Genomic DNA, 14,368 nt, shown 5'->3' with positions numbered 1-14,368 from the left:
ATTCAAATCATGAAAAAGAAGTTAACCTAATCAAATCTTAATTCATCTTAACAGTTTTATTTTCCATCTACTCTTCTCCTCTCAATTTCATTCACACCAAACACAAACCTGAACCCACACCCAAGCCCAACGAGATTTATGCCCGCCAGGCAGAGAAATAAACTATTAAACTTCAACCCAAGTCTACTAATCTAACCTTCGGACATGATAAACTTCTGTTCTCGAGATTTTGAATCACATGAAACTAAATACATTTTCTTACCGATCTAAAAGATAAACATCTGATCTGAAGACTCGAACTTAAAATACTCTCTGTAGACCAAAATCTCATTTGCAATTTTGAATCTCGTTTCGATGGAGCGGTACCAATAGGAATACGCGTGTATCAAATTTGCCCTATGAAAACCTCATTTGGAGTCTAGCTTCCCTATAGACTATACAAATGGTGAATAAGCTATTAAGCTCTATTCATTCATTAACTGGCCCTAATCATCATTATCAACTACTTTTAAGCAAAAAGGGCGGATAATTCAATAATTAAGAGTGGGGAGAACAAGAATAGTGGCAATATCGTGGTTTATTCAGATCGGAGTGGCATTTACAAAACACCATCAGTTTTCAAAAAAAAAAAGAAAAAGTAATATTGTGTCTGTGTGGAGGAAACGTTATATAGAGTAGTAAATAAGTATCCATTTTTTGAAGTTTCTTCAATTTCTCATTTCGTACTCGTACTTTGATTTTTTTTTTTCTAGGGTTTCTTCAAATCAAAGTTTCCCAAATGTTTGAACAGCAACAACTACATTTCTTAGATTTGAATGAAAATAATGGGGATCCAAAATTATGGATTTCTAGTGAAGATCAGTCATCTCCATCTCGTCATAGACCTCCTTCTTCTTCTTCTGTTTCTAACAGTGGAAATGGAAGTAATTTCGATAAAGAACTTTACAGAAACCTTGTTGAGATGGTACCTCTTGTTGAATCTCTCATGGTCAGTTAGCTCACTCTCTAAAAAACCCCCTCTCTATCTCTATCTAAAAAGTTCTGATTTTTGACCTTCTTAAAGTGTTTGATTTAATCAGGATCGAAGAAAAAACCCTTCATTTACTCGTCGAGCATCACTGATCTATACGAAGACACCGGCTAGAGAATCATTTCAAGGGAAGGTGAGATTTTATATATATAGAGAGTGTGTTCTATTAGGAAAATGTGGATTTTGTAATTGAATTTGATGGTTTTTGATAAATTGGAGTTACTATTTTTGTTTCTGATTGTCATTTTTATAATTGGGGATTTAGGGATGATACTGGTATTAGAAATGAAATATTGAGCATCTTGAATTATGGGGTTTGTGTTCCTTGAAGCTTAGAAATGTAGATGTGAGAAATTAGGGTTTTAGTTTTATTTGAACATAGCAATGTGGATTATGGAGGAGATAAAGGGGGGGGTTTTAGTACTTACTTAGTTACTTCAGTTTCTAAAAATCTATTGTCATATTCATTATCCATACTGATCGAATTAGTTCCTCCGAACTACTTCTGGTATTCATGAATCATGATCTACTAATTTAGGGTTTATATTATCGTAATCTAGTTTTGGATATAGTTTATGAACTTGAATACTCGACAATCGACAGTCAACCCTACTATAGAGCAGTAAAAGTCAGTGATCCCCAGTTTGTAGATTGCTATCTAAGCTATGATTTTTCAGCTGGATGTTAATGTTGGTACAACTTTATTCAGGTTAATGACCCAAAAGGGAGGAAAGCTCCTCCATCTATTCCTGCGAAAAAGAAAAGCAAAGATGCAAGTGCGGATGAGTTTTCGTCGAAGGGTTCAGCAGTCGACAAAGATAAAGAGTTGGTTAAGTTGCAGGATCAAGTAGAAAACCTGCAAAAGAAATTATTGGAGAAAGAAGAACTCCTGAAATCAACAGAGAGTTCAATAGAGCAAATGAGTTCAGTTAATGCTAAACTTGATGAACTAAAACGCCAGGCTGCAGAGAAGGATTCATCGGTCAAATCTGCTAATTTGCAGCTCTCTGATGCAAAGGTGTGTAATAAGCGGTCATGTCATTTTAAGTGTTACTATTGTTTTCCATCACCGACTATCTAACTAGCAAATATATATAACAGACGGGTACGGGTTAGCCCGCAACCTCTTTGCACTTATTACTCAATAAACACCCTGATATTCAAGCGTACAATTTCTAATTACATTATTTTCTGATATGATTATATAAGATTTCAGATCAAATTGGTATTAGTTGAAGTTAGTTCATATATTGCTTTTGGTTGGGAGGTTATGTTCTGAACTCGATGAGGGAATAGTCTATCTGTTGTTAGGGGTCTTGGCTTTTCCGTGGTACCCTTCGGGTCGAAACTTACGCTATTTTTGTAAAACTATCTAAACTTACTCGATGTTTCAAAATTCAAAATATTATGACTATCATGGTTGCTAGAGTATGAACGGACTATTATAGCACTGTCACACATACAAAATGATGATCTTTTAGAGGGTTTCGGGTAAAATGTCCCCTTAAAGAGAAAATATTTAAACAAGGGCAGTGGGAAAAATCAAATTTAAGGTCCACTGAGACTGAGTGGAAACCATTCGCGACAGACGTCTATGAACTGTGGCTTTATGGCATCAATTGGGGCCATCACATGTTCCTGTGGTGTTTTCACTTCCATAGAACCTATCACTTCTATCAAATAATGCTCACAAGTTTAATAGTACGTTCACTGAATAAACCAACTACACTGATTTCTTCTCAGATCAAGCTTGCAGACAGACAAGCAGCCCTGGAAAAGTTACAGTGGGAAGCATCGATGTCTAATGGAAAAGCTGAAAAGCTACAGGAGAAAATAAGCATAATGGAGACGGAGCTTTCTGCGTTTATGGTCTTACTAGAAGGCTTATCAAAGAATGATTCTGCACCAAATGCTGAAGATTATGATGCCATTCCATATCAATCCAATCGGCTTCCAGTTATGGTAATTACAACGCGTATTTGTTATGAACTTGTGAATTATATTGGAATGGCTTGTGTCAACCTAAATTCCTTCTATTAGCAATGCTATACGTTAGCAAGTTTCTACCCTTTTCTTTTGAGGTTGTACAGTTCAGTACATGTATCATGATTATGGTTTAAAAACTCAAACTTGGTTTCAGGATGATATGGATGAGATGAAGATGAAGGAAATGGAAGAAGCAAGAGAGGCTTATGTATCTGCTGTTGAAACTGCAAAAGAAAACCAAGACGAGGAGTCGCTAGCAATTGCAGCCATGGCAAGATTGCGGCTTCAATCTTATGTTCTTGGAACAAAAATGGCAGTTTCTTCACTTGCTTAATTTTATGTACACTTTTACTTAGGTTAGTCTTGCTGGTATTCAACTATTCATACATCGGAACTGATTTTGTCTTGTTATACACATCTAATCATTATACATTAACTGATCTCTTGAACTGAATTCTGTCTTTCCAAATCTCTCCTCCATTGTTAGATGAACCATTTCTAAGTTCTAGCTGCATGAACTTTCCTCAAAACTCCCCCATTGAGGGCTTATATTAAGTTCATAATTTTTCGGAAAATGGCAAGTCTAGCTATCAAGTAAATGATATTTATGACTAATGCATAGGCAATTATTGAGTATGATGGACACCCACAGACTTAATAAGGTAGCAGAGGTAGGTTAGCATGTGTTATATCTGATGGTCGTACGTGTAATGTGTTACACGTCCCTAAATAATTGTAGCATCTCCCATAACCAAGCAAATACTACGATCTACTCACTCGTTGCCAGTTAGCTTTAATTTGGGCCTTCTGCACAACCTGTTGTCCTGGTTTGGTCCTGACCGACCATGGCCCTGCTTGGTGAAGGGACACTTTGTGAGCCTAGCGCGTGTTCCACTTCGAGTAACAAGGAGGGGTTCCTCTCCCCTTCGTCAGAGCATATTAGACGGAGGGAAAAAAAGAAAGAAAGAGAACAATAGAGATGGCGGGGTGCCATCCGCCGTAGACATTTTTGAAAGAGAAAGAAAATATCAACATTTAAATTTGATTAATGGAAAATAGCGAAGTAGGACTATTTTCTCAGTTGGTCACCTTTAGGGAACCATTATGGTGAGTTAAGTTATCATTAGGGGCCAAAATGGAATTATCCCTCTCTGAAACTGCAGATATTCAATTATCTACGGTTGAAGTTTCCTTCGCGCGACAAAAGATATTATAAATCCAACGGCCACATATGCGCGGGTGTTCCCCGCCAAAAAGTTCTAGGGTTTTATAACTGTAACGATTGAAGGGAAATGAACCAACATAACTCGCCTGGGAAAGAAATGGCGGAGAGCGAAAGAGACATTCAAGTTCGTACACTCACCGGCGAATCCATCATCGTTCCGATTTGTCCAAACCGTACGATCCAAGACCTAAAGTTCTTACTCAAACAAATTTTTCTTCCAGCCAAAGATTCTCCTAATTTTCATCTCTTCTTCAAGGTATGATCACAAATTTGATTCATTTTACCCCTTTTCCTTGTTTGAATAGTTTATTCAATTCATTCCCTAATTGATGTGTAACTGCCTAACAATCATTTTTCTAGGGTTCTAAGATGAGTTTGGGGAATCAGATAAGCAGTTACTCGATCGAACGTAGTGATTTTGTAGTTCTTGTTCCGTTCAGTAAGAAGGATCGAGTTAATAAACAAGATAAGTCGTCTGATATACCTACCCCTCCACCAAAATCTTCATCTTTTGCGGAATCTGCTTGGTCTGATATGATGCAAGATCTTTCCTATTTATCTGAACTACCTCAGGATAAAATATCCCCACATTTTGAGTATGAGAATCAAGAAAAGGATAAGGTCGGAGAAGGAAGTTCAAACCCTAATTCAATGGATTTGAAACGCAAGAGAGGCGCAAGAAATCAGGGACATGATTGTTTTTCAGATGAAGTCTTGAATAATATTCTGAGTAGTAGTAAAGATGTCGATGATGAAGAGGGGTTTGAGAGAATTACTAGGGTTTTTGATTCAGTGAATTGTTTGTTTGATGCAAAGACAGGATATTGTTTGTTTTTAAATAATAAAAGTTGCCAGGAGACGGAATCTTGCTCTTGTCCGTCATGGTTGAAGACGACAATGAAGGTCTTTTCGTTCGTTAACATTTTCTCCGGGTTTTTGCAAATGCAGGATAAATACATTAGTAAAGATTGTTTGAGAAAAGTGCTCAAGAAACTTGAAGGACTTGATTGTGAAGTTGATATTGATTATGTGGAGAGGCTTTCGATTCTTTGCCCAAAGGTAACTGCTTGAGTTAACAGAGATGAACTTAGCCCAATAATCATAATTCGAATTCTGCAGGTGGAAGTTGTACAAGTATCTATAGAGATTGATACTTCCGTATATCTCCTCAGGTATTGAGGTTTGGTGATCAGGAAATTGGGGCTGCAAAGTTTGGGGATGCCATCATTGTTGTTGATTCTTCAAAGGAAGTGGGTGGTGAATCCAATTCAGCAAATGATTTTAGGATAGGTATAGTTGAACATAGCTATTTGCTTTTCATCTTCTGTTTCATTGATCTGATAATAGATACTCGACCCGTGTTTTGATTTGATGTTTATGATCAATAGCTAGGAAACAGGTGCCTACATCGAAAATTGTTAACGTAATAAAGAAACGTGAAATTGCTTTCAGAAGAAATGTAGTGAAGGCAGTTAAAGTTCTTACAGTAAGTTCCAATGTCAACCTCTTCTTTCCTACATCAATTGTGTTGAAAATGTTAACCATAAACTATGTTTTGAATCTTGGTAAGCATAACTCCTCATTTTAACGCAATAGAAAGTGAATCTTCACTTAGTAATACTTAACTAAGTAGCTTTTTTTCCCACCTCTCGGATAAATAACATACTAGTTTTTGCAAAAAAAATATATTCGTTGTTATTTTGTTTCCTCAAGGGCATGTTTAGGTTAGGGGTGTACTCGAGTCGAGCATATAACGAGGTGCTCGAGCTTGGCTCGACTATTGCTCGTGCTCGACTCGAAGATTAACGAGACGAGCTTAACACGAGCTCAGAATCATGCTCGTTTATATAAACGAGTCGAGCTTGATCATTCTTTAGTGTATGCCGAGCTACTGGTCATCATCTCGTTTAACATACCATCTATTATTGTGTAGTTCATAATTATGTATCTGTATTGAAACTTGTACATGCCTACATGGAACACCAATCATCAAAAGATTATCGGAATATGAATCATTGAAGTATTTTGATAAATCAGTTGTTTTAAATTGAAGTATTTTAATAAACGAGCTTAAAATGATGCGAGCTCGAGCTCTTTGAAACATATATGAGTCGAGCTCGAGAAAGTGGACAGTTACTCGACCGAGCTTGAGCTTAAGCAAACAATCGAGGACACTAGCCGAGCTTGAACATCTTACTACTCGCATCGGCTCGAGTACACCCCTAGGTAGGATAAGGTATAATAAACTCTGCTAGACTTATCGGTGGTTTGTACTTGTCAGAAAATTGTTGTGCAACTTTGATCAATCCTGTCACAGATAAACTAGTGCTTTTTCATTCTAATAAGCTGCCTCAAATTTGTTTGATAGGAAGTTGAATTTCACTCAGAACATTTTTATCAGTAGATGCCGCTTATCGCCTCTAAAATTTCTGCTCATCAGTTCTGCAACTATCTGTATTGATAATTAATCAGCGATTTTGGTACTCAGGGTAAAGTAATTTCTGGGGAGAGGGTGGTTGGGCTTTCATCCCTGGAGGATCTCATATGTATGAAGGATGCTGGTATGACTTCAACTGAAAGAAAAGCAAAACATGCGAATAAGCGGTTTATTGCTTCAAGTTCTCATCCTGGGCAAGCAAGATGCTGTGTAGGTGCCTAAATTTTACTGAGTAGCTTTCTTTTATCAATTCAATCTACTTTTCAGGGTATTATTTATCATACCATGCTTCTTCTGTCATTTCCATTTTCCAGGTTATTGTTAGAATTTAATTTAGCTATGAATATACTAAAAGAGAAATATGGAGAAGTAAAGAAGCAATATAATGGAAAATCAGATTCACCTTTTTTCGTAATATGCAAACCAGTATTCACAATTTCTATTTTTTTTTTCGCTTTTCTAGTCTTTCCATCCAACTATTATATTTGCTGAGTTGACAGGACACAAACACGTTGCTACCTCTTGAAATGGTTGAACATCTTAAGACGACAGTTGGGTCTCATGGACAGGTTTCTTCTCCAACTTCTGTGCTATTAGTCAATAAAACAAGATGAAGAAGGATTTGAATATTAATATTGCAGAGTTTCCTTTCATGTAGATAGTTCATATTGAAGAAATCGGTGCAAGAACAGCGGTACATGTGGAGATCCCAGACACACTTTCAGAAACCACACGATCTGCGCTTAAAAGGATGGGAATCTCTAGATTGTACAGCCACCAGGTATGGTTGTGAACTTGTGGTTCTAAAATCAGATCCTCTTTCACTCCCTGCTTTTTAACTTGTGGCTTTTTCTGTGTTATTTTAGGCAGAATCAATAATGGCTTCACTTTCTGGGAAAAATGTTGTTGTGGCAACTATGACATCCAGTGGGAAATCTCTTTGCTATAACATACCAGTGCTGGAAGCATTGTCTCAGAATTTACTATCTTGTGCTCTGTACTTGTTTCCAACAAAGGTTCATTTCCATACATATGTTTATGTAATGTTAAGTTACATATTATTGTTTTTTATTTCCATTCATTTTTTCCACTTCCCTCTTTTTTATTGATCTGACACTAATTTTTAATTCTCCGGGGACATTCATAGGCTTTAGCTCAAGATCAGTTGAGAGCTTTGCTAGTAATGACAGAGGGGTTACACATGAGCTTCAACGTCGGTGTTTATGATGGTGACACTCCCGAAAGAGATAGGATGTGGCTCCGCGATAATGCTAGACTGGTATAGTTGTAAGTTAGGTTGCCTTGGGCATCGTATTAGTTTAATTAATGTCGAGATTTGGACCCACTGATGCTGAACTGTGGTCATTGTCATGCAGTTAATCACAAATCCAGATATGCTGCACATGTCAATCTTGCCATTCCATGCTCAGTTCCAGCGAATTTTGTCAAATCTCAGGTAGTATCAGTTTCTCTCAAGGCGCTTTTTTTTGAAAATTTGAATGAATATATTGAAGAAAAAAACAAACTATACACGGAAAAAGAAAAAGCTGAAAACTTGGGGATTTTGTTACATCATCCAAGCATCCCAGTTAACAACCATATCTAGAAAAGAAACATCCTTAAAGTCTTTTAAAATCCTAGACCAGGTGAAAACGGTTTCTCTTAAGGCGGTGATTCAGTTAGGATTTTGCCTAACTTGTTTTTAGTCTTTCTCAACTGGACAATTTTGAGTTCTTTATTTTAAATATCATTCATTATTTTAAAGCCTTGTTTGACTATGTTATTGTTCAGGTTTGTCATCATTGATGAAGCTCATGCCTACAAAGGAGCATTTGGATGCAATTCTGCTCTTATATTGAGGAGACTGCGGCGGCTTTGTTCTCATGGTACATAATTTAATAGGGCATTATCTTTCATATTAAATGCATCCTTTTTCTTTCTTTTTTTTTGAGAACAAATTCCATGGTTTGCTTGCAGTGTATGGCAGTGATCCTTCCTTTGTATTTTGTACTGCCACCCTTGCCAATCCATGTGAGCATGCTATGGTATGAATTGCAGAAAGAAAATTAATTTGAATTTTTCTCTACTAATATACGCAATCTGCTTGGTGCCAATTCTATATAAATAATTAAATACCAAAGTGATGGACTTTTATGCCTTTATTGATGCTTGGAAGTACATTTGAAATTGTTGAAGAGAAGAAGTGTAGAATGGGCGTTTTAAAAATTATCAGCACTGCTTTTGGATTAGGTTTTTTCATATAGTCTTACAAGTAATCAAAGAAATCAAAACAAGATATTGAAAAGAAGAAGTTCCTGTTGTATTTTTCAATGAAATCGTGTAGAATTGTATAACAGAATTGAATGCGATCCAACTGGTAATGTAGTGAAGTTAGTTTGTGACCATATGGGGCATCAAACTCTTATTAGGAAATGGAGAAGTTTACGGTGTTTGTACTAAAATGCTAAAAAGTGATTTAGAAACTAAACACCGTGAACACTGGATAAACACCTCTTTGATGCTTCTTGTTAGAGTTTGATCATGACTTTTAGGTGTTTTGATTTACATTATATTGCGTCATGATATTTTTAATCCAAGCAATGAAATAGTGCTTTTTAAAGAATTATATAACTTTAAATACCCCAGGAACTTGCTAACCTCCCAAAGGTCGAGTTAATTCAGAATGATGGGAGTCCCTGTGGTCCAAAGCTTTTCATCTTGTGGAATCCTCCTCTTTGTTTGAAAACTGTACGTTTCTATTCTTGTATTGTCTTTGTGTATCGTAAATGTTGTCTATCTGGATTTGAGACCTTGCGAGCTACAGATAGTAAAGAAGAAGAGTAGGGAGTCTACGAAAATGGAAGTAACCAGCAGGAGGTCAAGGTAGAGAATAGCCTTTTGTTGTATTTTTTTTGTACAAAGTTAAATATATGGCTTTTGTAGAACAAATCAACAAATAACTGATCTTATACTGATCGAATTTTGGGCTTATACTGATCTTGTGTGGAAGCATATATATGTGGATAATTCTCTATTTTGTAATGCAGTCCGATATTTGAGGTTTCCTGTTTGTTTGCGGAGATGGTTCAACATGGACTCCGTTGCATTGCTTTTTGTAAAACGCGTAAACTTTGTGAACTTGTCCTATGCTACACGTAAGTTACTTCTGCCATATTAACTTTTATGACCTTGATCAACTACTGATCTTTTGCATTTCCTATTAATGTCGTCATATACTTTATTTTCTTCTGATGTTTCTGCTTTTAATAGTGAATTGATGATTTTAAATTTCTAAAACTGTGTTAGGCGTGAGATTCTTCAGGAGGCTGCACCCAATATGGCCGATTCAATATGTGCTTATCGAGCTGGCTACACTGCTGAGGTGTGTTGCAGCAGTGTTTTTTGCTATACTCATTTATATTGAAGCTATCTGTTGTAGCAGTCCTCAAGAGGGCTACATGTTTGGTTCTTAGATATATCCTCATTGTTATAAGAGTTATTTGTCTTATATAAGTATGTTACTCTGCATTGCGAGGCTTTAGAGTCAACCATTTTGACCCATAAAATTAATGTCATGGGTATGATTTGTTTGTTTATGTTTAAAATACTTTAGACTGGATGTGTGGAAAAGGTTGTGTTTCTGTATATGTTCGCTGATCAATTATCAGTAGACCAAATTGCTACTTCCTCGACTCAATGTGAACCCATCAAGAATTTTTGAAAGAAAAACTACGAGGAGAAAACGAGAGCAAAGAAATACGACAAACTCAAAACAGAGAAAAATAAAGTGAAAAGGAAAATTAAGATGCCTACTTGTTTGGCCTCTTAACATATTTTAAATGAAGTTCTCGAGGTTTTCTTGACACACTGCATACTCCTAAAACATAAATAGGGCTCTGTGTTGGACCTTGAAGCTTTTCTTACGTTCTTTTGTCCTTTTTATCTCATAGAAGAAGTAATATCTGATACTTTGGTAATGCGAAATTGAGACTACAGGATAGGAGGAGAATAGAGAGTGATTTTTTTTCTGGAAAGCTTCGTGGGGTTGCCGCAACAAATGCACTTGAACTTGGTATTGATGTTGGACATATTGATGCAACTCTACATCTTGGCTTTCCTGGTAGTGTCTCCAGGTAATCATACTATAAGCCTTGTTGATTTGTTTCCTGTGTCATCCTTCAAATATTTTGCTTTTGTTTTCATATAGTTTGTGGCAACAAGCTGGAAGATCTGGAAGAAGGGAAAGACCATCACTTGCAGTCTATGTAGCTTTTGAAGGACCACTTGATCAGTACTTCATGAAATTTCCGCAGAAACTCTTTGGGAGCCCAATCGAGTGCTGTCACATCGATTCGCAAAACAAGCAGGTTTGTAGTTTGAAAATTTTTATATCATTTATTCTTATTGTTATTTTTTATATAATTTTTTCAGTATGCAGTGTCAAACTTCTTTGAGCTGATTTGTTCATCCTTCTAGGTACTTGAGCAGCACCTTGCCTGTGCAGCTCTTGAACACCCACTGAGTTTGCTATATGATGAGAAATATTTTGGTTCAAGTTTAAGTAGCGCAGTATTGGCACTTAAGAGTAAAGGGTATCTGACTTGTGATCCTACCCGTGATTCCTTTGCCAGAATATGGAGCTATATTGGGCATGAGGTATACTATTTGGCGCAGTACAACATAATCTGATGTAATAGAATTTGAAGTATGTTTTTGTGTAGAATAACAGTGTGCAGATTACTTAACGTTTTTTGTTCCTCTCTTGCTTATCAGAAAAGACCTTCACAGGCAATTAGTATTCGGGCAATAGAGACTGAAAAATACAAACTGATAGACACAAAAAGAGATGAAGTCCTTGAGGAGATCGAGGAGAGCAAGGCCTTCTTTCAGGTTATAAAGATTTGACTGCTTTTGACTTCAGTGATCTCCCTTTATGCTTAAAAGTTTCTTAGATATTTACCACTCGCATGGGCTATATTATTTGTAGATTACTATTTTTGCTGCTCTGATGGTAAAAGTGCTGTCCGGAATCTTTAGAACTCGGTCTTTTAGCCTCACTTCATGGTCGCAGTAGTTACGTCATTGTTCATTATGTGTCCACAGATACCTGAAAAGGGCTATATATTATATGGATATATTATTGACCAATTAATGTTATCATTCAGGTTTATGAAGGTGCTGTTTATATGCATCAAGGTAAAACTTATTTAGTGAAGGTCTTAGATTTATCGACTAAGGTTGCTTTTTGTCAAGAAGCTGATCTGAAGTACTATACAAAGACTCGCGATTATACAGATATACATGTCATTGGTGGGGATATGGTAATGCTGCTTTTAGTCCTTTCTGGTCTTCGCTATATAGAAATGATATTTTCCTTTTGTTCTATATACCTTTTTTCCTTTCTGTTTTTATAATATTTTAGTTATATGTTGTCAAATGAAAATGTTAGAACATGCAACCTTTTCTTTAGTTCAATAGCTATATGGTATCCATATAACAAGATAACCAGCAGATTGCAATCACAGACCATGCAATTTGAACGTAAAAGTCCATAAAGGATGGAAAAAAGACAACTCAGCAAGGAATGCTTACAAGCTGCATTTATTTTATTTGCTTAGGCTTATCCAGCAAAGGTTCCTGAGACTGGGCTTTCAAGAACAACTTCTCAAGCACATAATTGCCAAGTAACAACCACTTGGTTTGGCTTCTACCGTATCCGACGAGGAAGTAACGAAATCATCGAGTCAGTTGAGCTTTCACTTCCTAAATATTCATACCAATCACAGGTACATAATTAGTTAAATTGGTGTTGAAATTGATGGCAACGCTAATCATTTCCTCTTTGTCGCCAAGTACGAGTATGATCTTGTGAACTTCATTTCACATGTTGCACAGGCAGTTTGGGTACGTGTACCTCAATCAGTGAAGAAAGAAGTGGAGGTCCAAAAATTATCATTTCGTGCAGGCTTGCATGCTGCCTGTCATGCTCTTCTTAACGTCGTTCCTCTGTAAGTCTACAATACCTGGTATAGAACTTCACTAGATTGTTTTTTTTCTGCTTTCTCATATGATATATGTGAAAATATGGCCATGAAAATTACAGTGCCCAATCCTAATCAGTCTTTCTCTAAATGGTTGCCTTTTGCGCACGTATCAACATATGGGCACACCACAGTGAATTTGCTGTTCTTATCAGGGCTAAGCTAAAGAACAAAAAAATGGGGCAATGTTTTTTGCCTGTTCTTTGTCAAGATACTGTTCAATTAGGTTCAACTTTTGTGTTCCAAATGGCATTCATCCACACATTTCCGAATAAGAAAAGAAAGTTAAAAATACAAGATTAAATTTCATCTTGGAATTCGAGTTTCAAACTTATTGGTGAATATAGGAATTTGCCGAGGTTCTATTATGTTGCCGATAGCTATTTATTGTTCATATTGAAATGTCTAACTGCCTTTTCTTTGATAGGTATATACAATGCAATTCCTCTGACATGGCTTCTGAATGTGCAAATCCCCATGATACCCGTTATTTTCCAGAGAGAATTCTGTTGTATGATCAGCACCCTGGAGGGATTGGACTTTCCGTACAGGCAAGTAACAATACATCTTGTAGTGTGTTTGTATTAATTCTAGTTAACCATTGAATTAACTGAGGAATGATAGGATTATTGGTTCATATATTTGTTCACTGATAAGCAAATCAGAAAACTGAGACGTATGAAACTCCAAATTGCTCACTGATGTTGGAAATCTATTGTATAGGTGCAACCACTTTTCAGAGAATTGTTAGGTGCTGCTTTGGAACTTATCACAGGAGGCTGTTGTTCCACTGATGTTGGTTGCCCCAATTGTGTTCAGGTCACTTCCTACTACCCTGTGTACGCTCTAGCTTGAGTTATGAACCTTGAAATTGTGAGCCCTTCCAGGGCTCAGGCCGAGTAGAATCCCTGCACTTAAATTTGCATCACGAAAATAACCGTTAGTATCTTACAGTTTTTCGGTGTTTGGTGCAGACACTATCTTGCCATGAATACAATGAGGTTCTCGATAAGAATGCTGGCATTACAATTCTTAAGGTTCGCCTACGACTCTTTTCATTTCAATATCTTCATGTCCCGGATGACCTTGTCACCCATACTTATCAAAAGAGGATTTTTTTTCTCGTAATTGTAGGGTGTCATAGAATCTGAGGACTCTTACCCTAGAGAAGGTCAAACTCGTGAAAGACCTTCAACGCAACGAAAGTAAATGGTTTCTAGGTAATTATGACGACGTTTACCTCTTTTATCATGGATTCTCGTTATCAACGTATGGAAGTTCAAGACATTAACTTTATAGGCACTATCGGAGATGGTGGTTCTCGGGTGATTTGAACCACCCACAATTTTGTAATTGAATTTGTTGTATTATCGAATAGATGTTGTCACTCCTTGACTCCTATTTGGAACAAGTGCAATTGTTACTCCAAGGTAGAAGGAAAACTTTTTCTTTGTCAGAAGAAGGATGCTATTATTCCTTGCATAATTTTTTACAAGCTTGAGCTCCATCAGCAGACATGGCATACCTATCTATATAAATTCCGTGCAAAAACTTTGTGAAGTATGAAATTTTATTTCTTTCGTAAATCTGTGCGAAGTTGATATATAGGTCTTGTTCAATTTATCTATGTCCATCTTATCTTTTAACCG

At 36.6% G+C, this 14,368-nt stretch overlaps 2 protein-coding genes across 2 annotated transcripts; both read left to right on the top strand.

The window, feature by feature from the left end:
* The first annotated feature begins 645 nt into the window (after nucleotides 1–645).
* MPB2C (movement protein binding protein 2C) lies at nucleotides 646–3,470 on the top strand. The gene is made up of 5 exons (XM_086636645.1): nucleotides 646–988; nucleotides 1,080–1,163; nucleotides 1,740–2,048; nucleotides 2,774–2,992; nucleotides 3,171–3,470. The coding sequence occupies exons 1-5, from the start codon at nucleotides 779–781 to the stop codon at nucleotides 3,348–3,350; spliced, it is 1,002 nt and encodes a 333-aa protein (XP_086492771.1). The 5' UTR covers nucleotides 646–778; the 3' UTR covers nucleotides 3,351–3,470.
* A 709-nt stretch (nucleotides 3,471–4,179) lies between these two features.
* On the top strand, nucleotides 4,180–14,305 carry LOC147563325 (UBQ, helicase-c and DEAD-like helicase domain-containing protein). Its single transcript, XM_086636634.1, has 27 exons — nucleotides 4,180–4,497; nucleotides 4,602–5,300; nucleotides 5,414–5,531; nucleotides 5,630–5,727; nucleotides 6,730–6,888; nucleotides 7,179–7,247; nucleotides 7,337–7,459; nucleotides 7,545–7,694; nucleotides 7,826–7,957; nucleotides 8,055–8,134; nucleotides 8,470–8,564; nucleotides 8,656–8,723; nucleotides 9,325–9,426; nucleotides 9,503–9,561; nucleotides 9,726–9,833; nucleotides 9,985–10,060; nucleotides 10,675–10,811; nucleotides 10,886–11,045; nucleotides 11,155–11,334; nucleotides 11,452–11,568; nucleotides 11,844–11,999; nucleotides 12,297–12,464; nucleotides 12,574–12,686; nucleotides 13,147–13,270; nucleotides 13,443–13,538; nucleotides 13,694–13,756; nucleotides 13,854–14,305. The coding sequence occupies exons 1-27, from the start codon at nucleotides 4,309–4,311 to the stop codon at nucleotides 13,926–13,928; spliced, it is 3,714 nt and encodes a 1,237-aa protein (XP_086492760.1). The 5' UTR covers nucleotides 4,180–4,308; the 3' UTR covers nucleotides 13,929–14,305.
* The last annotated feature ends 63 nt before the right edge of the window (nucleotides 14,306–14,368 follow it).

Source organism: Eschscholzia californica, unplaced genomic scaffold, assembly GCF_041429995.1.
Source record: "Eschscholzia californica isolate CP2 unplaced genomic scaffold, dmEscCali1.0.p SCAF_1, whole genome shotgun sequence".
Classification (NCBI taxonomy): Eukaryota; Viridiplantae; Streptophyta; class Magnoliopsida; order Ranunculales; family Papaveraceae; genus Eschscholzia; species Eschscholzia californica.
Note: the sequence above shows the minus strand (reverse complement) of the source record. Positions and strands in the feature narration are given on the sequence as shown.

Excerpts from the sequence above, each read along its gene's own strand:
- MPB2C (XM_086636645.1), top strand. The coding sequence starts at position 779 with ATGTTTGAACAGCAACAACTACATTTCTTAGATTTGAATGAAAATAAT. Across the intron at positions 1,164-1,739 it reads GAGAATCATTTCAAGGGAAG|GTTAATGACCCAAAAGGGAG; the intron begins GTGAGATTTTAT and ends AACTTTATTCAG. Across the intron at positions 2,993-3,170 it reads CCAATCGGCTTCCAGTTATG|GATGATATGGATGAGATGAA; the intron begins GTAATTACAACG and ends ACTTGGTTTCAG.
- LOC147563325 (XM_086636634.1), top strand. The coding sequence starts at position 4,309 with ATGAACCAACATAACTCGCCTGGGAAAGAAATGGCGGAGAGCGAAAGA. Across the intron at positions 7,248-7,336 it reads CAGTTGGGTCTCATGGACAG|ATAGTTCATATTGAAGAAAT; the intron begins GTTTCTTCTCCA and ends CCTTTCATGTAG. Across the intron at positions 9,834-9,984 it reads GAACTTGTCCTATGCTACAC|GCGTGAGATTCTTCAGGAGG; the intron begins GTAAGTTACTTC and ends AAACTGTGTTAG.